The sequence below is a fragment of the Hipposideros armiger genome, unplaced genomic scaffold, assembly GCF_001890085.2.
Source record: "Hipposideros armiger isolate ML-2016 unplaced genomic scaffold, ASM189008v1 scaffold_9, whole genome shotgun sequence".
In the NCBI taxonomy this organism is placed as follows: Eukaryota; Metazoa; Chordata; class Mammalia; order Chiroptera; family Hipposideridae; genus Hipposideros; species Hipposideros armiger.
In genome coordinates this window covers 144,009-168,972 of record NW_017731359.1, presented here as the reverse complement: position 1 = coordinate 168,972, position 24,964 = coordinate 144,009, and the positions used below count along the sequence as shown (strand labels likewise).

The window sequence follows — 24,964 nt, the reverse complement described above, 5'->3', positions numbered from 1 at the left end:
CTTGCATGGCAGTGTCCTCCCCTAGGCAGTGATTATGTAACTAATAAACTGCTGTATTATTAAAAAACAATGGCAACAATTCCTGCTTCTACACAGAGATCAAGTCTTCCTTTCTTACACCCCCCCCCCCCACTACTGTAAGAAGTATTTCAGGAAAGAGCCTAGGAACAAGTTGCACTGCTCAGACACCTATGCTGAGTTTCTCAGACTACTGCATGTCAACTTCATATAATCTGACAGACTAAATGGAAATGCGTTTTGGTGGGAGCCACATGAAAACTGGGCCCCTGCATTAGCCTGTGCAAATGTTGTTCAACAGTACTGTATACTATGCAAATCCACGAGCTTAAGTGCAAAAGAAGTGTTACTTAAGGATTCAATTCCTAGCAAAATCTGAGTCCCTACTGACTGATCTAAAATCAAGTCATGATTAAAGAGATATATAGTTCCAGGGCACAGCATCAGGAACCCTCTCTGCACTGGATTGTGGGCTGTTCAGGGTCAATGATTGTGTCTAATCCCTCCATTCCTGAGTCTAACCCAGTGCTAGCCACAGAGAATCTACTAAATGAAGTGGTTGAGTACACACATCAAAGAATGTTTTACTTTCTTAAGGACTGAGAATAGCAGTGAGCTCAGGTCTCTCCAGGTTCAATGAAGGTAAGGGGACTGCCTGGAAGCTTAAGGCTTCCCACACAGCTGGGCAGGAAGAAGGCTGAATTCACAGGTGTGGGCTAGGACATTTCTGAGACTGGGTCACTTCTAATTGACAGGCTACCAGTGCTGCCTCCTCACACCCCAAAGGCCCTCCAGAGGCCGCGTAAGATGCCTGCTAGACAGGACCCCTGGCTACCCATGTGCCTTTAAACAGGTACCACATATACTGACTTTTTTCCCAAGGGAAGGTTAGCATCTGGGTACTTACTGATCCTTCCTAGTAGTCATATGGCAAAAGGTCATTTCAGGAGCTATAGAAGTAAAGGGAGCATCTGTTAAGAGACCACCCAGCTGGAATTCATGCCAAATCCTTCACTCTAAGGCCTCAAAGTAGAAGGAAGCTAAAACAGGGGAGAAATCAGTCACCCTTCCTCAATATCCAATGGAAAGGGGTATGAATGACCACATGGTTACTAATGAACCCAAGTTTCATCTGCATAGCAGAAAGGACTAGAGAAAAGCCAAAAAACCATTAATAATGGAAGTGGGAGGACAGAGGGTGCCAGAAATCCATGTAGGTAACAAGGAATGATACTCAGTGCTTTCTGCTCTAACCCAGGCTCAAATCCCCCACCTTAATTTTCATCCCTAGAAAAGACACATGGACACCAGCTACCTTAAAAACTAGGTTTGTATTTCTGGTTAGGTTCCAGAATGGCAGAACGCAGGAGTTATACTATATCCAGCCTGGTCCTCACCTCAGCTTGCCTCCCATCACAAAGATAACATGGTACAAAACTATATTTACAGGAAAACCAGTTAAAAATTAAGGGTGTGTACAAAAGTGACACGAGAGCCAGAAATATCAATGCAGGGAAAGCTCTGGGGACTAAGGGGCATTGTATTCCACACCGGAACCTGGGGCAATGTATTATGTACCAGGCAGAGAGAAGCGTAGCAATTCTCAATGCCAATTTTAGGGGACACCAGTCATTTCATGGAAGAGTGGCTGGGAAAGAGCCGTTAGCTTTAATATTGCAGTCTTAATTAACCAGCCACTCTTCTTCTGCCATATGAGTTCAGAGCCAGGTAGTGGGGAAAATAAAACACAGAGTCTCTGACAAGCCCCATGGGAAAAAAGGCTCAGAAGGCATAGCGAGTCCGGATGTCCTCAAGCTTCTTGGACACCTCAGGTGGGGTTCGGTCCAGTTCTTCAGAGACATTCTTTTGTTTGTTGGGCTCCATGGAGTTGAACTGCTCACAGAGATCTCCATCAATCACATTCTAAGATGTGGAAAAATGAGAACAAAAGAAAAAGGTTAGATGCCCAAAGAATAGGTCACATGCTAAAGCAGCAGCTGCAAGGAAAGCTCTTTATCCTCCTACAAATACCTGAACCCCATTTACAGAGCCAGGATCACTATTGTAAGTTGATCCTTAGTAGCCAGAGTTCAGATTAGCAAAATTGGGTGACACCTTTTCTCTGGCTATGGTCTGCCCAGGGAGGACCCTCTCCCATTACTATCTCCCTTAACGCTCCTGCATTCCAGACTGTTCTGATTTTTAAGGGAGAGAGTGAAAAGACCAGTTAAATGAGCTGAGGATGCCCCCTTTCAACCCCGATTTCCAACAAAGACCTACCTTAACAGGGAAATAATAGGAACGAAAGCTGAGGTGGTCTCGCCCACAAAGAGGGGGATGCTCAGACCGTAGGTGCATTTCCACGTGCTGGAAGAAGTCATGGTCCTGGCAGAAAAAACAAAGAATCTGTCACTAAAAGGAAACAGTGATTTCAACTACTATCCTATGGTTTCCAGAAGCACAATGAACAGAGAAACCATTGATTTCTACCATGTAAACAGATGTTAAATATCTAAATCACTCCTCTGATGACCACAGGTTTTCCTGCTACATGATAACTAAAATCTGAAAGAAAACCTCCCTGTATTTGCAGAACATGAGAGAACACCATATGTAGAATGGTATGTGAAGTCAGACACCTGATCCCAGCTTCCTTGGCTGGACTGACATAACCCAAATTTAGGCAGTCCTACAGTTGACTCTAGGAGGCAGTAAGTGCCCAGTCCTCATCAGCTCACCATTCCTAGTCTGTGTGATTTGGTTCTGGGGCTTTGGCCTCTGACTAATCCTATACCCACATCACAACCAAACCCTGGTCCAATATAAAAACAAATGGCTTCCCCTAGGGAGGGAAAAAAATCAGGATTCCTATCTCCCCAGGCACTTGTCACCTTATAAAATTTCCAGAACACTCCTAGTTGCAAGTGGGGACAAATGGATTTGCCCTCCTAGGAAGATTTAGCACAAAGAAACCACCTTGGGAAGGCAAAGGCCAGAACAGCGTGGGAGAGTTCACCTCGTGAGATGTGAATGGGACAAGGATGCCAATTCCTCCCGACAAGGTGGTGTAGACCAGGGATTCTGAGCCTCCAGGGATCAGCGTGGTCTTCTGTAAGGACAGCACTGTCTCTCCCACATGATAGTTCATGATCACCTCTGCCTGCAAGTCAAAACCAGACCAGTTAACTGTGTGGGCCCTCAGGAGCCTGTTCTAGATTCCCAAGAGCAAGCAGTGCTCCCAAAGGGCAGATGTCACCATTTTTAAAATCCAACAAGTACTAAAATTTAAAAATACTTTCAAATGTTCTTAATGTTTACTTACAGCATAATGCCCTCACACATATGCTGACATTAAATCATTTCTGATAAACAATTAAAACTAAAAATTCTGTTTGTTATATTATCAAGTTTACAATTTTAAAAAAGGAAACCACAGAAATTTAAAAAAAACAAAAACAAAAAAGAGCAAACACTAGGCTTGCCCTCTAAAAGGAATCTATTTTTTACAAGTCCAGAGATGCTCTACTATAGAAGTACATCTGTACAGAAAAAGAGGAAGGCCCAGGACACACCTCCGAGAAGAGCGGGTTAGTATCAGGAATGAACTGTGCAACCATCTTCTTCAAGGAACTCACTATACTCTGAAGACATTTTTACACAGCTAAAATGTCGCAGAAAAATTTCTATTCTACAGGGTCATAAAATTAGATAGTGACTTGGTCACCTTATGTCAAACTCAGCATCCATCCATCACAGGCTACATACTGTCAACTTAGGGCCTTCCATGCACAGAAGCACACTCAGCATAGTCACGTGCACTGTGTTTCCTCATGTTTCCTCAGTGAGGGTCATGGGAAATGTACTACACAGGCTGGTCCTTTGGGGCCCCTTCTGAATCTTACCTTCTGAGAGGCACCATTGAGCAAGCCCCGGTCCCACAGGGCTTTGTTTCCTGTGGGATCCTCGTCCACTTCATCGTTGGTGTTAGGTGGGAGCCTTACCTACAAGCAAGTGACACAAATCACAGGTTTGGGTTCTGCAACTACTCATCTAGATCACCAAACAATAATAAATGCCCCAGATCCTTGCAAGCAAGTCTAGGGACACTGCCTATGGCAGAGGCCTGTGCCCAAATCTCCCGCCAGTCTGGTTTCTGAGGAGTGAGAAACTCAACCTACAAGCGAGGGTCTAACATAGCAAGAGCAAAAACAAAGACCACAGAATATAAACAAGAGAAGTTAGATGGGGCTTAAAAAGATAAGCCAAAATTCTGGCAAAAAGTGAAAATAAGTAGTAGACATTAGCTCAAACTAAATCTATCATTAAATCATGTTCCATGGGGAAGAGGAGGTTGAAACAGGCGAAAATCTAAAAAACTGATATGAAGGCAAAAGAAAACACAGTTTTCTTTTTAGAGTAAGCCTTAGGACAGAATTTTATACCCAATTTCACTTTCCACATTAGAGATCCTAGTCCTGGGTCCTTGGTTTGACCACAAACTGAGCCAGCTTTCCTATACATCACTGCAATGCCAGTTAACATGAACTCACCACACAAATGTTGCCGAACTTGTCTGCCCCAGCCACAGTGTCATAGTCGAGGAGGCTAGCTGTAGTGACCCATCGGGGGTAGGTATCATCGGCAAAGATGATGAGCTGGTTCTCATTACGCTTGTAGCGAACCCAGATGAAACTTTCTTGGACATCAGACACAATTACCCTGTGCCCAATAGTCTGGATTCCAGAGATATAATTGGCAATATGCTGGAAAAATAAAGACAGCAATGAGTGTAACCTTGAGGTTCATTCAAAACCCACAGAACGTCCAACTTTCCCTGACTGCAACATATATAAGGTCTGCAGACTGGCACACAGCAAAGAACAGTAGTCAGCAATAAATTCCTTGAAGATGAGCAAAAGAGCTAAATGGTTTTAATGTAGTTATCACAACAAAATTGGGTCAGATGAATTTTGGTTTCCCAGTGCATATAAAAGTTACATTTATAGTATAATGTAGTCTATTAAGTGTACAATAGCATTATGTCTAAAAATATATATATATATAAACACCTTAATTTTAAAATATTTTATTGCTAAAAACTGCTAACCATCATCTGAGCCTTCACTGAGTCATACTCTTTTTTGCTGGTAGAGGGTCTTGCTTGGATGGTGATGGCTGCTCACTGATCAGGGTGGTGGCCGCTTAAGGTTGGAATGGCTGTGGCAACTTCTTAAAATAGGACAAGGGAGTTTACCACAACAGCTGACTCTTTCATGAACAATTTATCTGTAGCATGCAGTGCTATTTGATGGCATTTTACCCACAGAACTTCTTTCAAAATTGAAGTCAATCCTCTTAAACCATACTACTGCTATAGCAACTAAGTTGATATAATATTCTAAATCCTTTATTGTCATTTCAACAATCTTCACAACATCTTCACCAGGAGTAGATTCCATCTCAAGAAACCACTTTCTTCGCTCATTCATAAGAAGCAACCCCTTACCCATTAAAGTTTTATCATGAAGTTGCAGCAATTCAGTCATATCTTCGGGCTCCACTTCTAATTCTAGTTCTCTTTTTCCCCATCTGCAGTTACTTCCTCCACTGGAAGTCTTAAACCCCTCAAAGTCATCCATGAGGGCTGGAATCAACATCTCCTAAACCATTAATGTTGATATTCTGATCTCTTCCCATGAATGACAAATGTCCTTAATGGCCCCTAGAATGGTCCATGGGCTGCATGCAGAATGTAGTTGTGTCAGCAGGCATGAAAATAACATTAATTTTGTTTATCTCCATCAGTTGACCAGGTGCACTGTCAATGAACGGTAAATTTTTTTTTTTTTTTTTAGATTTTATTGGGAAATGTGGAAGAGGAACAGTGTTGGGGAACTGGGAAGGGGAATAGCCAAGTTGTCCTTCAATCTTAGTTGTGGAGGGCGCAGCTAGCTCAGCTCCAAGTCCAGTTGCCATTCGGCCGCCTGTTGGCAGCTCGCAGCGGTTCAGCTCAAGGTGCAGTGTTCAATCTTTGTTGAGGGTGGGTATAGCCCACCATCCCATGTGGGAGTCGAACCGGAAACCTTGTTGTTAGGAGCACATGCTCTCACCAGCTGAGCCATCCTGCCACCTCCTGGCAGCTCAGCTCGGGCGCAGCTCACTGGCCGTATGGGAATCGAACCGGCGACCCTGTTGCTCAGAGCTCGTGCTCTTAACCAACTGAGCCACTCAGCCAGCCCCTGAACGTTAATATTTTGAAAGGAATCTTTTTTTGAGGTCTCAATGGTGAGCTTCAAAATATTCAGTAAACCATGCTATAAACAGATGTGCTATCACCCAGGCCTTTTCATTCCATTTATAGAGGAGCAGATTTAGCATACTTAAGGGTTCTAGGATTTGTAGAACAGCAGAAGAGCACTGGCTTCAATTCCCAGATGCATCAGCCCCTACCAAGAGTCAGGCTGTCCTCTGAGGCCAGGCTCGGACTTCCCCTCTCGAGCTATGAAAGTCCTCGAAGGCATCTTCTTGCAATAGGCTGTTTCGTCTACATTGAAAATCTGTTGTTTAGTTTAGCCGCCTTCATTAATTATCTTAGTTAGATCTTCTGGATTATTTTCTGCAGCTTCTACAGCAACACTTGCTGCTTCACCTTGCACTTTTATGTCATGGAGACAGCTGCTTTCTTTAAACCTCATAAGCCAACCTCTGCTAGCTTCAAATTTTTCTTCTGAAGTTTTCTCACCTCTCATAGCCTTCACAGAATTAAAGGGTTAGGGCCTTGCTCTAGATTAGGCTTTAGCTTAAGGGAATGTTGTAGCTGGTTTGATCTTCTGTCCAAACCACTAAAACTTTCTCCATATTAGCATAAGGCTGTGTTTCACATTCTTATCATTTGTTCACTGGAGTAGCACTTTTAATTTCCTTCAAGAACTTTTACTTTCATTCACAACTTGGCTGTTTGGTGTTAAGGGGCGTAACTTTCAGCCTATCTCGGTTTTCAACATGCCTTCATCACTAAGCTTAATCATTTCTAGCTTTTGATTCAAAGTGAGAGACATGCAATTCTACCTTTCACTTGAACATTTCAGCAGCCATTATAGGGTTATTAATTGGCCTAATTTCAGTATTGTTGTGCCTCATGGAATAGAGGCCTGAGGAGAGGGATAGACAGGGGAATGGCCAATCGGTGGATCAGTAAGAACACACACAACATTTATCAATTAAGTTAGCTGTCTTATATGGGCATGGTTCGTGGGGCCCCCAAACAATGACAATAGTAACATCAAGATCGCGGATCACAGATTACCATAACAATAATGAAAAAGTTTGAAATATTGCAAGAATTACCAAAACATGACAGACACACAAAATGAGCAAATGCTGTTGGAAAAATGACATGGATAGACTTCCTCCACAGGGTTGCCAGAAACCTTCAATTTGTAAAAAGAGCAATATCTGCAAGGCACAACAAAACCAGGTATGCCTATAGAGCAAATACATGCCTAATTATCACAACGAAATTACTCATAGAAGCAAGCAGGACAAAAATCTGGTTCTTAGGTTAAAGAGGTCAAGAAGCCCATCTCCTCCTGCCCTTCTCAATTCTGTAGGGACGAACTCTGAACCTGGAATTCAATGACTAAAACAAGGTCCTAATAAAGACCTGATTTTCACAATTAACTGACCACAACCCTACCAATATTTTCTCCTTCCTCACTAGCTAGATCTTGGGCCTTCTACCATCATATTTACCTTGTTCTCACATTTCCGGAGCAACTTCTTCTTCCCCAGGTCATAGACTCGCAGAAGCTTCCCCACACCAATCAACACCCTACCCTGGAATGGAGCAATGGCCGCAGGGACCTCTTCCACTGGAGTCTGTGAAGGGAAAAGTAGATGCTGCAGCTATGAGAACACACAGCCATATGCTAGCCTCACCCCCCGAACCCAAAATGCCTTCGACAGACATCTGTCAGGAAGATAGATAGCGAGTAATCATCTTTTGCTCACCAGAGAAATAAACCACACATAATATAGTTTCTATAAAACAGTGTGTTTGGGTGAACAGGTCCCACACGCTGCATTTATTTCACCCAGCAAGTGGATCAATGCCACAAGTTAAAAGAAGTCCTGGTGCCTGATGAACACTCAGAGCCCATGATAATTCAACTGGCGCCATTAATAGTGAAGCCTCTATATCTGAGAAGTGACTATAATTTGTGGAGGAATGTGAAAGGAGTGCTAGTGACAAGTGCCATCCTAATTGTAAGGGAGACACAATGAGCTTAGCACAAAGAAGCATCTGTGAAATAATTATTTCCTAAAAAACACTCCCCTTGTGGGAGGGCAGGAGAAGCCACATTCATGTACTATCTGTGTAGAGGAGAGAACACGAATATTGTCATTATAGTTCTAAAACTGCGGTGAAATACACACAACACACAAATTACCATTTAAACCATTTTAAAGTATACAATTCAGCAGCATCAGGTATATTCACATTGTTATGCAACCATCACTATCATCCAACCGCAGAACTTTTCATCTTTCCAAAACAAAACTCTGTAACCCATAAACAATAGTAACTCCCCAGAGAACACCAATCCTTTAAACTGTTGAATTTTGATCACAAATTGCTGCCTGCTTAATAAGACTAGTAAACAAGGGGCCAATTCAGTGTGCACCTATTCCTCTATTGTGGTCAGCGCACAGGCTTTCTGTGGGATTCACTGGCCCAGTTTCACTGGAGCATGCAAGCGCCAGTAGCATGTTCCATGTGCCACCAAAAGATGGATCAGAATCAATGACTTGGTTCCCAAAATGGTCATCAAAAGACCTGACCCCTAACTTAAGCAAAAGTGGGAGTGTCTAGTAGGACAACCTAAGATCCAGTGATTCCTACCTTGTGCAAAAACTCCAGTTTCTCCCCACTGTTCACAAGCTTGTAGGTATAGACAAAGCCCCCTGCTACAGATCGGGGATTCAGTATCAGGTCTTTGGCCACACCCACCAGCACATACCAATCATCACCCGTGTTGGAGAACCTGCAAACGGCCACACTGCATAGAGAAAAAAAGCAGGAGTCAGACGTGAGTCACAGCCCAAAGAATTCCCATTCCAGTCTCCAAAAACCCTGGCTGTCTTGGACTCCTTACCTAAAAGCAGCCTCGTTCTGTTCCAGCTGAACAAGGTCCAGTGTGTTACCCTGAATAGGATTCATCACTCGGATCACAGAGGCCCACTGCCCATTGCCAGCCTTAGGAGCTCCAAAAATGGACTCAGGGAGGTTTTCATTGAGGAATGCTGCTGCCATCTCTGCAGCTAGCTCCCGCTCATCCTCCCCTGCTGCTTCCACCATTTCCTAAATCCAAAAAACCAAGTGAGAGTTGGTGAGTTCAGAAGTGGGTGCTGGGTGAGAAGTATGGATAAGTAGCAAGAACTCCTCTAGGGGCAGCTCATAACATATTAAAGTAGCAAAGTCTGTCAACCAAAATCAGATTTTCCCAAAACGAAGATTAAAAGGAGAGGTACACAGACAAGGGGAAGAGGGAAGATCACTAAAGGGGAAAACAGGTACTTTTTTTAAATGCAAAAAGGAACTAACACCAGCTATGGTGAACAGCGGACTCGTCATCTGAGAACCATAAAAATGAAAACACCGTTTTTCTACCTAGCCCATCTGATCTCCCTTGCTAACACTATTTGTCTCCTCTCTTCCAGACCAGATATAGCTTTACATGGTTGCGGTTACTTGTTTTTTGGCTAGGAAATGATTTCTGGAAGTAGGTAGTTGTGGAAAATACGAAAGCTATCTCCTTTGGGCCTGAATCCAGGAAACATAAGAGACGGTTTTGGGAGCTCAAGGACTGAAGAACTGTTCCAGAGAGGGAGCTAAATACTGGATAAACCCAGGTCAGTGTATTAGTCCTGAGTCACAAGCAAGCCTGTAAAACCACGGACTTTGGAAAAGGGCTTTGCCTGAAGGACCTGAAAAGAACCTGGATCTTTAAATATAACAAAGAACACTCAACAATTACAGGGTTTTAAACATTTCAACACAGTTTCACACGAACACCTTTTAATTGTGTCCTAAAGGTCAGTGTCATTACCTCTGCCATCTGCTGCTTCCTCTGAGCTTTTGTAGCCTCGGTGTAGGCATTGTGGTCAGTCTCAATGATGATAAGGTTGTTACTCTCAGGGTGGATGACAAATTTCCTGGGTGTGTACTGCAGTGGAAAGGCTACTTGATTAAAGACCGCACCTAGCTTCTCTAATGCCAAAATCCTGTCAAAAGGAAAGGGAGTTAATAGGTCACTAACTCAGAACCTAGAAACTGGTGTTAAAATGGTCCATGAGCAGTCATAGAAAACACATCAATCCCAAAAGCTCTAATATTGTCATTAGGCAACAGGGAACTACAAACGTCTGATATAGAGGATTCTGCACAGGAGACAAGGAGATTAGATTAGAAAGGGCCCTCTACTTCAGCGACAGCCCACCATTGGTTCATGACAATTCTAGTTTCCCTCAGGTGAAACCCACATTAAAACCCTCAAAGGAATTTTTTACCACTCCAATGATAATGTGATAATGCAAAGTTAAAATTTCCTCTTTCTTACTGACAAACCCTGAAATAAAGAGCACCAATTCCTAATTTATTGTGAAGTACTGCAATTCCTGAACATATGTTATCTGTGCTGATGGTGTTTCATGAAATAAAGTAAATGCCCTCTTGAACGAAAAATCACCTAAGTTTTATGAAATCCATGAATCCATTGTGAAAAGTCAATAGTTATAACCAGGACATCAACAAGGGTGGCATTAAAATATTTAAAAAGAAAAACAACAGAAACTTGAGAAAGTTAAACTGAACAGGTTACTGTCCAGCTTGCAATATAAATAGTGCTCACGCCAACATTATCAGTATAAATAAACTATAGTCCGTCAGCCTAAGTAATTTTAATACTGAAGTTAAATTTAAGATGCAACACTGCACATGATAAGGCAGAGTGAGAAAAGGTTATGCGTGATCCTGCTCTAAAACTAAACTAAGGGCACAGCCCTGGATAACAAGAACCTTAAATCTCAAGATGACTGAACAGTACTGCTAAGTATTAAAACTTGGCCATGGAAGTCTAAACAGAAGCTAAAATTCCAAACACCGAAACTTGGCTACCAGGTAGTTAAATCCTGAGCCAAATGAAGGTTTCAATTGCAACACACTAGCCCCATGATAAAGAGCTGGCTCTTTGCCAGTCCAAGCCATTGGCAAAAAGGCTTCCTGCTGGGCTTCAACTGCGGGACTCTCACCTCAGGGTATTGGTGGAAATGGCCACAATGCCCTCAGGACACTGTTCAGAGGCAAAGCCAGATGCAAATTCCAGGGTCTCATAAGACAGGGGGGTGAGGTGGAAACGAGATTGGTAAGAATAGCTCAACCATGAGCGGCTTGACATGGCCAACACCTGAAGAAAGAAAAAAACACCTCCAATAAGCTTGGGAAAAACTCACTGAGCAAATACCCTATCCCCAAATTTCAGACTGCAGAATATTCTAACGAATTTTAGAAACCTAAAACCTTTTCCCTTAAGAAAAAGGCCTAGAGAAGAGGCAGTATGACTTACTATTTGCTTAAAGTATACACTACCAGCCATATGAGCTAGACTAATCATTCAATCTCTCTGAGCCTGTTTTCACGTGTGTGAAATGGGAATACTGTCACAAAGTGGGATAGTTGCAAGGATTAAATGCAGTAACAAGTGAACAACTAGCCCAGTACCCAGAAACACTAATATTCTTAGCTATAAAAAACCTCTTTCACATTACATAGTAAACCATGATATTGATACAAGGTTGTTCAAGGGTAAGTGGCACCCTAGATGAGAGGTATCCCACTAACTCTCAGTCTGCTCCATTTGCCCAGCCTGAGGGCGGAATGGATCAATATCCCAACTTACCTATAACCAAACCATGGCACAATGCCATGAACCCCAGTTAAGAAGCTCTGGATTAAGGAACCCAAGACTTCCCAAATGGAGAAAACAAAATAACCAAGGTAGAGCTAATGTCAAGCTAACTACATACTGGTGAATTAATGAAAATAAAGCATATAATATACCAAGGGGATTTATCTCAGCTGATGCCATTAACATCCAAACATGCTGCCGGCCCTCTTCATTACTTACTGCTTCCTGGCCTTGCATCCGGACACGGAAGAGTTTCACAGGACGGGACCCCAGATACCTAGTGCGGGTGTCAGACAGATCCCCAGTGACAGGATCTAAGACAGTTCTCAGAAGCACACCATTCTAATAAAAAGGAAAGGAGTGGATTAAGCCTACCCATAATGAAAGTTCCCTTGGCCACTTTATATAGCAAGTTCAGATCAGATGGAAGGAAATGACTTGGTTTAAAGAATATCCTAATAATCAGCCAGCCATTCATTCATTCTCTCACTAAATCACTAACTTACTTGAATAGTTACTGAACATTTTACTAAGTGAAAAGCACTTATTTTTCACCATATATTCCAAAAACAAACTTTTATGTTAAATTCATTATAATTAAAAAATTTTAAATATATGCACAGTTAAAAACAACCAGGCCTATTGTGGTCTCTAAATACTATTTCCCCTAACAAATAACAAGATTCCTAAGGAAACGACTAATTCAGGTCGGGGGCAAAAATGTTCCAGATGTGTCTGGGGTACTTTGTTATTCAAGAGGGAAGAAAGCCCCCAAAGATAATGAAGTCATGTTAAAAGGACGAATGAGCCACTTTCAAAAGGGAACTCACACTTATTGAAAATGAAGCAATTTAGCATCCAAGGGGGTAGGCGTGGGGGGAAGACTGCAGTAGTTTCAAGCACAAATATATGAAAATCTGCAAGTTCATGTTATTTAAAAAAAAAAAAAAACCCACTTCATCGGTCCTCATTGGATATTGCTATGGCACCAACTCCTTACTCTGAAAATAGGTGAGTAAAGGGAAAAATATGATTTATCCTTTCCCTATATAAATTATACTTTAGGGTGAGCAAATATACAAAGAAAATTTTGTCTTTAGAGAAAAGTTCCAGCTAATTAAATGAAGTATGAAATAGAAAATCATTTCCCAGCTCCTAATGATATAATGAACCTAGATAATGTGTATCAGTGCTGTTGATACGGAGCTTTAAAACAGATAATTTAGATAAAAACATTTTAACATCACCGAAATTGGGTCAACCACATATTATACACCTCCTGATGTGATGTAAATTAGCACCACAAAATATTCTTGTCTCCCCCACAAACACACAAAAAAATTAAATCCAAATCTAATCAACCGCTAAGTCTGTGCTACCCAATACTACAGTAAGCAAGCTACATGTGGCTAATCAGATTTGAGATGTGTTGTTAGGCATAAAATACAAAATACCAGATTTCAAAGACTTAGTCCAAAAGAAAAAAAATAAATCTTACTAATTTTTACACTGATTACAAATTGAAATGACATTTTAAATACTGGATTAAATAAAACATTAAAATTAATTTCATCTGTTCCTTTTTTATAGCTGTTGGAAAAGTTTAATTACATATGTGGCTTGAGTTGTATTTTTAATGAACAGCATGGTCCAGATCTACCCACTAGTCTGAAGAAAACACAGAGGCTAGCGGAACATTAAACATACAAAGAAATGACTGCCAAATCCAGAAAGTGGAAAATTCTACAAGACGAATGATCTGGTTTATTAATAAAAAATAAAAAAAAGGAATGGGACAGTTATTAAAAGAAACAGATTGAACAGATGTAAACTGTACACTGCTTTATGTAGACCCTGGGTAGAACCAAATGTAAAGATTTTTGGGGGGAAAAAAAGGGAAATTGGAACATGGAGAAGGCAGCAGATATTAAGGAATTATTGTTAAAGTTTACTAAGCACAATTAATATTAAGGCCTTTAAAAAAGCCCACGTATCAAATACATAGTGATGGAAGAACTGACTCTGGGTGGTGAACACAATGTCATCTATAGATATGTATTACACTTGAAGCCTATGTAACTTAACTAACCATTGTCACCCCAATAAACTTTTAATTTAAAAATAATAAAAATACGGAAAAATAAAAATTTTTTAAAGAAAAAAAAAACACATCTATGAAGTGCAATCAAGTGAAGTGCAATTACAAAAAAAAAGCCCACATATCAGTGAAAGCTATTCTCAAGTATTTACTGATGAAATGATTTATCATTGTGGATTTGCTTTAAAATTCTCCAGGAAAAAGAGGGGGAATAGATGAAACAAGAACAGACAAAGTTGGTATGGTTCAAACTGGTGATGGGAACACGAAGATTCGTTGCATTAGTCTAACTTCTGGGCACGTTTGAGAATTTCTATATGAGGAAGTAAAATTAAAAAGCAAAAGGCACCTGGGCTAGATTATGTACATGTCTTGAGTCAATAATCATTAAGGAAAATGAAAAGTATGTGGTCAAAAACCCTGACACCATCTGATCCTTAAGTCTTGCAGGCTCCAAAGAGCTCAGCAGCATTGACAACACGGAACACCTACGGGTTCTTTACTGCTAATGGAGCCCATTATGAACTGTGACATGTTAGTTTCAAAAGCAGCATATTGTGAGAACTACAGCAGGTGACTCCTGAGGACGCCACCTAGTTCTGATGCAGAGCAGTGACAAAGCATTTTTATCAAAGACTCTTTATGAAAATAGGCCTTATTTGTTCTAATTCGAGCTGAGAAAAGCGGAACACAGAGCAGCTCCATCCACTGAATGTTAACTGCAACCATGGACACAGAAAATGCCCAGGTTGAACAAAGGAGTGCATGAAACCTACAGAGGGCCTGACACCAACAATATGCGCCTCGATTTCTTACCTGTAGCCCAATATTCAGGTATAGGAAGCCAATAGAGCCCCTCTCACCCAGCTCATCCTGCTTCTCAGTCCCACCCATTTCCACAATACACAAGGACTCAGGCTGGGCTGGGAGAGCCTGCATGCTCAGAGGTTGCAGACAGTCCTAAACAGGAAGAGAAAAGAAAAAAACATGGGAAATGGCCAATTCTGGGGGAAAAAACCTACCCAGGGAAATCGAATTCAAGGAGTGAAGAACAACTTTCTGTGCACAGGGAAAACCCGAGTTCTAAACGGGTAGTGGGTTACTAGTCAAATTGAATCTTAAAATAAGCTCAGCAGAAGACCATGCTTTCCTCTTTCTGTCAAAGTGGATAGCAGGGTAAAAGTTCATAAGCAAAGAGCACTTTCCCCTAAAAGTCATCTAAGGCCCTGGAGCCCGTCCAAGTCCTTTCCTGTAAAAAGTCTTGGGATTTTTTTTTTTTTTAACTATAAAAGAGAGTTAAGGCTTAAGCCAAAGAAGTATTTAATCCCCGATCAGCATCTTTAAAGCGCTGCAGAAGACTCCTGAAATGTGCTGCTACGATATCCAAAAGCAGCAGGTGTAGATTTTAGGGTCCAGCCCAGTTGGTCTCAGAGACAGATATCAGGAGTGCACCAGGTGCTCAGGTTCCAACTGGAAGAACCCTGAAGTGGAGGGTGACACTCACTGAGGGGTCCAGGGAGATGATTCTGACAGTGTTGTCCACAAGCCCCACCGCCAGGAAACGGGACCGCTGCTCCCCAGGAGGCACATTGGCCAGACTCATGCACACCACATCTGCTGACATCTCCTTCCGCTCTGTGTACTCGTTCAGCTGTCCTGACTAGAGGAGTGAAAAAGAGAGGTTACAAACCACTCCAACTCCCCCTCAAACCCTGGGGTGGGGAAGGAAGGGGAACTGGTTTTTTTTTTGTTTTTTGTTTTCTTCTCATTCCTCTTATTATAATTAACGACCAACCATTTCTCTACTTGAGGACCCAAGACTGAACTTTACAGGCTAATAGCAAGCAAAATTACTGACAAGAGAATCAAAGAGACCTTGGCCAAGTACAATGCACCACACATTTTCTAAGCCAACCTAGCTGTCAGGAAATGGGAATATATAAAACTGTTTATGTGTTCATGAGAGCACTTTGGGTAAAAGCGAGTTCAAATATGGAAGTTGAAGACAAAGTAATTTCAACATAGGTAGAGTTAGACTATGTAAGTTGACTACATCCACAGACTTCCTGAGAACATGACAATTAGGTATACTCAACATCCCTCCATATAGAAAAATCAAAAAAAAAATCTGAAATAGATTCAGATTTCAGAAATTACACCTATGGCAAATATTCGGTGGAAAAGTAGAGTGTGAAGGGCAGGAGAAGCAAGTGCTTCATTGCTAAAATGGGATTTTATAACTCCAGTTAGAACTGACATGAACTTACCGACCCCCTGCTCTCCTGGAAAGGGCCAAGCTGGCCTGTGGACACTCCCTCCCCAATTCTCTTTCTTGTGAATATAACCTAGATACCTGGACTTCAACTCCCATCTTTACCTCTGGACCCCACACTAAGTCCCACAGAGATTGATAAAGTAACATACGGGATCCATCTCAAAATAGACCAGCTCTCCTCCTGTCAGGGCAATCACCACTTGCCGCTGATTCACCGCACATTTCACAATTGTTTTCTTTCCGGGGGTCTTCCACTCATTGACTCTCTTGTCTGCTCGTATGTGCCGAATGCCATCAGGATACACCTGGAACGCCACAAGGAAACCTGACTTTAGCAATGAGACTCATCCCTCACCACTGACCCTCACACCTATCAGATCTGTCTTGTCACTCCTGTCAGATCTGGAGCCACTGTATTTGAAGCACCAGTTGGGTCAATGACAAAAGAAGTTAATAGGCCCCAGGCAAGGTCAACTGTAAAAAAAGTTCACGTCCTGCAACATCCACTTCAAAGAAGTTCAAAGCTCATTAATATTAACATAGCAGCCTACACCACAATGAGGGCAAAGAAAGAATAGAGTAAGGAGAACGGGTAAGCAACTGAGAATCCTCACCTGCACTAAGGCATCATCTCCTAACAAGGAGCAGGACAAGGTTGGGGTGGTGCCCAAGAACCCAGAGTCAGTCACTTCTTCCACAGTCTCTCCAATGGACAACACAAGTGTGGCATTCACGAAAGACACAATGATATAGGCATCAAACTCATCTGAAAAAGAAAGAGGAAAGGAGTAGGTTAGCTAAGAACTCATTAGTTACAAAGCCAAATGAGATACACTAAGTTTTCTCTTCAGAAACCTTCCAAGGTACTTGTATGTGTAGTCATCTCACACACAGTTATGCGACAAACAGCACAGGATGATCCAAAAGATAAGAGCCTACAGATGTGCTTTGCTTCCTTAAATGCCTAAATACACTGAGAAGATATGCCCACCTCTAATAACTGAACACGAGTCTTTTCTTAAGACATTTGCTGGAAAAATGCAAGTGGACAAAGCAAGGGAATCAGAGGCATGAGAAAATTTTGAAATACATTTATATACAGGGGGTACCAAAAAATGTATACACATTTTAAGAAAGGAAAAAACTACTAAAATTGTAATAAGTCACATTTGATTTCTGCATTACAAGAGGTGCTCCAAGTGGTTACCATCAGCGTCCAGACACTTCTCATTACGGTGAACTACTGCTTGAACAACGTTGACCAAAGTGTCCGCTTGTCTAAATTTCTTTGGCACCCCCGGTACATACTGAAGCTAAACTTATTTGTCCCGGGTGCCAATCACAGGGCTATTCTTAAAAGATATTCCTTGTAACTAGGAAAGGTCCCCAGCTTCTTCCGAATAAAGCTTCCGTGGGAACACAAGACCTAATGAATAAAACAGATTATTTAAGCCTCCATGAGGCTAAGTCGCTCTAGGGTTAGAAACTGAAAATCCTAGGATGTCCCAATAGGAATCATAGAAGAACACTAGATAACCAGGAAGTAGGGAGGGGGATTGTTTATATTGTCTGTCCTTGACCTTTCCAGTTATTCATTATTTAAAAATACAACTGTTCAGTGGTCATAAGGAAGCGTATCAGGATCTGCTTTTCATTTAGTGAAATGTAGTTGGATAAACAGATACTAACGAGATTCTCAAGGAGGTCAGGGAACCCGAGGTATACAGGCAGCCTCCAAAGCCTCAGTTTCTCATGCAGATCCCACAGTTAAAGGCCATCTATTTCCCACATATTCCACCCTACAACATAAAACAGCTTCTCTGTGTGTATCCCACATCCTGCAATGTTAGGCATAAAGCTTGATAAATGCTCAATAAAAGCATGGTTTTTTTTTAAGAGTTGAGATTTTTCCTATTTTGCACTTGAATTGTGGGTATCGATTCCCCTCTCTGTCCCTCTCACACAGAAATCAGGTAACCAAAGGACAGAATGACAGGTGGACAAGGTACTAAATTGGAAGTGGCTACCTCACTCTTAGCAGAAGCAGCTGTAGAGTCCTGTGTGCCTGAGCCTTTGTCAGAGATCAGTGCCACAAGGCTGATCCACCCAAGCCATCATCAAGGACAGTTTAGGTTCTGAATGCTCCAAAGGTGGTTCAGCTGAATTAAGATTACTGGATTAGTTCAGGAGAATCAGTGTTCTTTATTTTTAAAAAAGGGGGCGGGGGAACCCCAGTGAAGATATATTATTGCTGTAATCTACAGTAGTAGTGTTCTAACCCATTAGCAGGACATAAAATCAATTTAGTTGCAATCAGCATTTTTAAACAGAAATATAAGGAAATACATGAGATTTATGAAACTGCTTCACACATAATAATGGTTAAGTAATGTTTTGCAAAACTTTTGCTTCAGTTAATAATACATGTGTGTACTGACTGGGTGGCTGAAAGGTAAGGATCCAAGATTTTCCCCAATGTAATCTAATAGCTACACCAGGAATCCAGAGTAAGGGTTCAATTTCCAAATCATAAGGAGTAACACTAGATAAGCACACGGTTGCTTTCAGATTATTTTGTTGTAACAGCCAACATATATCAAATGCTTTGGTGATACCTTATAAAATGGATTTATAAGACCATACTGTTCACATTCATAAAATATAAGGACACAGTTGTCCCTGAAATGGATATTTTTTAAATTAAATTTATTGGGGTGACATTGGTTAATAAAATTATACAGGTTTCAAGTGTACAATTCTATAATACATCATCTGTATATTGCTGAAGTGGGTATCTTAATAGCATACAACAAAACCATAGTCAGTATGCACACAACACCAAACTCAGAAGCTTTATGACAGCTCTGAGGTTTTGAACTGGAAAATTCCTGGTACGTAAAAATAACAGGAATTACTTAATTTTAACATGACTTGAATATTGTGTCCTTTCCCATGTTCTCATTACTGAAACCTAAGACCTTAAATGCTGTGCCAGAGCAAATTAAAGCCAACCAACAAAGGGCTCTAACTGGCCAGGACTTCCGGTCTCTTCCTTCAGTCGGGAGGAAAAGGGGCTTCCAGAAAAGAGACCATACAACTTTTAACTTACATGCAAGAAAGAGAATGGGGGGAGAAAGGAAGGAGAGTTGCCTGGGTCCTTCTCTTCCCTTTGCCCCAAGGCTGCTTAGACATAAAAATAAAGAGTTGCTCAGTGGACTTAAACAGGGCGAGTCAACATTTGCTGGGCAGTTCAACAAGCAGTAGAGCAATGACTAGTATCTGAAAGCAGCTTAACATCACAGACCTTCCTCAAAATATCCATTACCCTATGAGTACTAAGCACACTGTAACCTCCGCCCTTTCCCTTTCATATCAAGGAGGATCTGCAGCAGATGAGTTGTTCTTGTGTCTTAAGGTTATAGGTTAAAAGTTGGAGTTCAGAACAAAACGAAGCTTCAAAGTAAATGGCTACGAACAATACCTATGTTGCCCTTTCCCAGGGGTTACAAGTTTCATATAAAAGAACACTAGTTCATTCTTCAGAGAAGAATGTATTAGGATATGAGAACGCATCTTTGTCCCAGTTAATAGGACTTCTGTCTGAGCACTGCGCTGAAGCACCCACAAGGGAAGGCTTTATTCTTCGTTTCCCTACCTTAGTGTCTGAGGCTCAACAAGCAGCCCACACCAAAGGATAAAGTGACTGACCATCCAGGTGGTTTAAGCCCCCAATATCTCATTCTTGTTTTATATTCAGACTACTCGGTGCTTGTCTTGCCTCAGATTATACTCAAAAGGCGGGGAGGGGCTTTCTCCAGGGCCTGATCTTTCCATTAGTACACCTGGAACGTACAGCTCCAAGGGAGATATGAAGCTAAGGTTTTGTAGCTGCAGGTTCTTTCAGCTTAGTAAAGAACCAATCAGTCATAGTTTCCACATTCTGTGTGAGAAAATAAGACAAGCTGATTCCTGCCTCAGACCATTTAATATACAGGCAGGTGGGTGTGCATCATTATAATGCACAAGGACGTTCAACTACAAAGTTACCCTCTGATGCCATCAGGGCAGCCTCAATATTTCGTGGAAGTCCCTCTCCCTGGGTACACTCTAAGACCCCCATGGTAGACCCTAGCAGTAGGTACACACCTGTGGTGATCAGCACCTTCACCAGCCACCTGTGGAAGAGAAAAAAAGGCTTGGTATTGGTAGTGTGCATCACCACGTACCAGCCAAGGTTAGTAATTGCCTGGAAGACTGCAGCATGTGTGGACATGTGAGATGTCACTCAATAGTCATTTGGGGTTATCTGGAAAGAGAATGAACAGAGAGCCTGACCTGTTTTTGTGAGTGATAGCCCAAATTATGGTTTCTAATAGTAAATTTTATCGAGATAGTCTTTTCCTAGATTTTTGGTATTTAGAGGAGAAAATTTTTCTGCTACAAGTTCCATCATGCACCATTAATGCACCATTACTGCTTATCACTAACTTATCAAATGCTGCCCCAAAAGCCTCTGGTGATTCTCAAACAAGCCCGTTTCCTCTCCTCTAACCCCTCCTTGACAACATGCTGCGCCTTTCATCACATCAGAACACACAACGGTTTGGTATTCTTGTCATCTTTAGATGGCAAGTGCTCTGAAAGTAGGGCTTTATCTTAATTGCTCTGAGTGCATGGTGGTCACTCGAAAGACTGCAGGAAGAGAGCACAGAACTGATCCTAACTAACCAGCAAGAACCACAGACTCCCACTGCAGCGTTAGTCAAATGAGCACCGGGATTCAGGAGACAGGGATTTCAATCGCCATTACCCTGGGGAGCTATCTTGGGAGTCCACCTGTGATTTCCTGCCTTTAATCATAAAAATGAGGGCAACCTTTTTATAAATCTATTTTAAAACAAAGTTTAAGAAGTAAAACAAACAAGGGGAGGGGCACACTAGGTTTCATCTCTAAGAATCTTTCTGATTCAAACAGTCTAGGCAATGCTTACAAGAGCCATAATGTCGATCAGCAACCAAGCTAAAGATGAACATCAACAATGACCAGTTTCTTTATGACTACATTATACACAATGGGGAAATCTTTCAAAACCAATTATTTAATAATTATCTCCTCAGCTAAAACGAACTTACTGCAATTCCTATTCACCTTTTATCTTTCTCAACTCAGACTTGACTCCCATGCCTACATGAAAACAAAATTCACCAAAATGTGTATGGTAACAGAAAGAGGTGTCCCTCCTACACATTTCCCAGCTCCCTTAAATTTGTTCCACACAACCAGAACATCTAACTACCAGGAAGAAGTCCAGCTGTTTTCTTAGAAAAGCTTTGTATGCCGGCCAGGGTAATCTTACTCACCAGTCCTACATTCCTGAGGGAACAAGAGGGAAATGAGGTCCAGGAATAGAAATGACCTACACTCCAAAACTAAATCAAAGGGAAAATGAGAATTGAGAGTTTTATTTCTAAGGGACTGAAATTCAATTGTCACAAGACGTTCCTGCTGTTGTGCTACTATGCATTTTCATACAGCTTTCAAAATCTCAGGATGAGGTGACCATTTTTATCTAGGAGCTCAGACTCCCTCTTTTTCCTCCACCCTTTCTTTTCCACTCACTATGAAATCCCAATTCCATTCACTCAATCCCTGCTTCCTTAAGCACAACTACACCCACTAAGCAGGACTAATTAATAAGCTTTACTAACTCTCTTAATGACTAGAATAACATGGTCAATTTCACTGTAGTTTCAGCACAGGAGAGAACGTGGTTAAAGAAAAATAAAGCAAAAACTTTCCCTCACACCATACCTTGTACACAGATGGAACCAGTGCCTTAAAGGTGAATATAGTCAAAGAACACCAAACATGACAGCTCCATGATATCCAAGTGTATATGTACTGAATATTAACAGCCACCCTATGCACCCTTTATCCATGTGTACAAAAAGTAGTAGGTGAAGGCATCCTAATTGGAAGAGTCTCAAAAACCTATCAGGCCAGAAAAAATTTTCTAGTATATGGTACTAGATGAAGTGATATAGAAATATTATGAATGCAGCCTTTCAAGCCTTCTATTGTCAATAGCACCCAGACCCTCATTTTGACTATTAGGAAAGGGCTGCTTACCTTCAATGTGCCGGCGCACTGTCCAGACAGCATTGGGGTTACCGGGTAGTTCAGAGACAGCCATTTCTGATACCTGAACAGAAGAGGAGAGAAACCACAGATCTAGTGAGCACGGAGCTCAGCTCCCTGATTACAGCTACAGTAGCTAATAAGGGCCCAAAGACAGTGCTCACACTGCATGCTGGATTAAAAGAACGTAACCATCTAGTTCAGCGGTTCTCAACCTTCCTAATGCCGTGACCCCTTAATACAGTTCCTCATGTTGTGGTGACCCCAACCATAAAATTATTTTCGTTGCTACTTTATAACTATAATTTTGCTACTGTTATGAATCGTAATGTGAATATCTTTTTGTTTTCCGATGATCTTAGGCGACCCCTGTGAAAGGGTCGTTCGACCCCCAAAGAGGTCGCGACCCACAGGTTGAGAACCGCTGATCTAGTCAAAGATCATGAGAACCAAAAAGGCTGGAGGTATTGGCAACACCCATGGCAGACTTTAGTAAGAAATGATGAAATATCTGGCAAGGTAGTTGTTGCAGCCTAAATTATGTTTCCTTTAGGTACGGCAAGTCCGCATCTTCCTCAAAAAGAGCACATGAAAATCAATCAATCAGGCCATCTGAGTTAGCATTCCATTTCTTTCCCTAGCTCCCGTACAGCCAAATCCCATCTCTCTTCATGTACCAATACAAGTGCCATATTGTTTAGGAAAAATCTTCCCTTATACTATTGGCTGACCGTTCTCTCTCCCACCTATAATAAGCTCACACAAAAACCACAATCACCACCTCTTAGTATACTTTTTTTAAAAAGTGATTGGAGAAAATGTCCTTCCTACTAAATTTTTATGCTCTTTAAGGTCAGAGTAAAAAATCCCATGAATGTCCTATAGGTTCTCCAACAGAGTAGATGAATATCTAAGATGAACTCAAACGGTCTAGAAACAGAAACTGGGTGTGGGTTATACATGAACTCTCTGTACTATCCTTGCAATTTTTCTAAAAATCAAAAACCATTCTAAAATAAATCTTTTATTAAATATTTTGTAAATGACCTAGAGACAATAATTTAGCTTAATATATTGTACTGTGTAACGACATTTTGTAGGAAGAATTCAAGTATGTTCATGAATGGCATTATCCTTTTCTTAGTTTACTAGTAAAAGCAAAAATACCTGATCATGATACAGGAGAATCCTGGAAAACTTCATCATCAATAACATGGAAATGTCAGGTATGCTACATTCTACACCAAATGTATGTCTGACAGTGACCCTATTCCACTGAGACCATAATCTAGCTAGACACCAGGGTTTAAATACACATACGGGAACAAAGCAATGTGCAACAACTTTTAAATGTTTTTATATATAACAAAGATTTTGTTTTTTTGGTAGAATTAGAAAAAAGTGGTAGGGGCAGGGGACTCAAAAGCAATTCTTAATTGGGTCCTTTATTTCTTTCACTGTACACAAATTCTTTCTATTAATGCATATATGCATTTTTGGAGGTGTGCTAGCTTTTATGAGATGCTCGATGAAATCCAATGAATAATATGCAACTAATCAAGAACTATTGGTCTAGGGCCGGCTGAGTGGATCAGTTGGTTAAGAGCTCGCTCAAGAGTTTGAGCTCTGAACAACAGCAGTTCGATTCCCAGCCCGAGCTAAGCAGCCGCTGAGCTGCCAACAGGTAGCAGGATAGCTCAGCTTAAAAAAAAAAAACTATTGGTCTAAACTGGGTTTGGATCATTGAAAATTTGGTGGATTGATGAATATTTTGACAGTCAAAAATTTGTCCAATTCCCTGAATAGCAATATTAATAGCTAATATTTATTAATTAATAATAGTTAATTGTGTGCCAGATCTTGAGCTAAGTGCTTCACATACATTACCTTATCTAATTCACACAACAGTCCTTTCAGGCAAGTGCCATTATTAGGTCCACTTTTACAGAAGAGGCAACAAAAACTTATAATAGCTATTAAGTGGCAGAGCTGGAATTAAAAACCAAGGTCATCTTGGCTGTGTTCTAATAAAAATCTACAAAAACAGGCAATGGTTCTATGAGAATCTGCAGTCTGCCAACCCCAAGCTTTGAAAGCGAATTGTCATAAAGATTTATTTTACTACTAACAAAATCAAGTCCAGGATATTTGCTAAAAGGCATCCACACTAGAACCGAGATGAAAAGATGTGGGACTTAAGAAGATAATTTTGAGAGTCCACATCACCTAAAAGGTCCAATAAAGGATTCACTAAATAAATTCGGATCCATCCACTTTGGTGCAAAAATAGAGACATTAAAAAATGTGACTTAAGGGCCGGCCGAGTGGCGAGTTGGTTAAGAGCTGGTTTGGGATGCCAGAGGGCCCCAGTTCGGATCCCACATATGAGGGCCAGTGACACTGCCCTCTACAGCTAAGATGCTGAGCAACAGCACAACCTGGAGCTGGGCTGCCGTGAGTCGCCGGCG

At 41.3% G+C, this 24,964-nt stretch overlaps 1 protein-coding gene across 1 annotated transcript in view; it reads right to left on the bottom strand.

Annotated features, from left to right (window-relative positions):
• Positions 1–1,330: 1,330 nt before the first annotated feature.
• The window catches only part of SF3B3 (splicing factor 3b subunit 3), a 48,769-nt gene continuing 25,135 nt past the window's right edge, over positions 1,331–24,964 (bottom strand). The window contains exons 10-25 of the mRNA XM_019653698.1: positions 22,488–22,560; positions 16,972–17,123; positions 16,507–16,662; positions 15,587–15,742; positions 14,899–15,042; positions 12,204–12,326; positions 11,329–11,483; positions 10,128–10,302; positions 9,174–9,379; positions 8,921–9,077; positions 7,771–7,896; positions 4,569–4,781; positions 3,921–4,019; positions 3,035–3,178; positions 2,299–2,403; positions 1,331–1,941 (exon numbers count right to left, since the gene is read on the bottom strand). Coding sequence (XP_019509243.1) covers positions 1,801–1,941; positions 2,299–2,403; positions 3,035–3,178; positions 3,921–4,019; positions 4,569–4,781; positions 7,771–7,896; positions 8,921–9,077; positions 9,174–9,379; positions 10,128–10,302; positions 11,329–11,483; positions 12,204–12,326; positions 14,899–15,042; positions 15,587–15,742; positions 16,507–16,662; positions 16,972–17,123; positions 22,488–22,560 — 2,325 coding nt within the window. The 3' untranslated portion in view covers positions 1,331–1,800. The remainder of the gene's footprint in view (positions 1,942–2,298; positions 2,404–3,034; positions 3,179–3,920; positions 4,020–4,568; positions 4,782–7,770; positions 7,897–8,920; positions 9,078–9,173; positions 9,380–10,127; positions 10,303–11,328; positions 11,484–12,203; positions 12,327–14,898; positions 15,043–15,586; positions 15,743–16,506; positions 16,663–16,971; positions 17,124–22,487; positions 22,561–24,964) is intronic.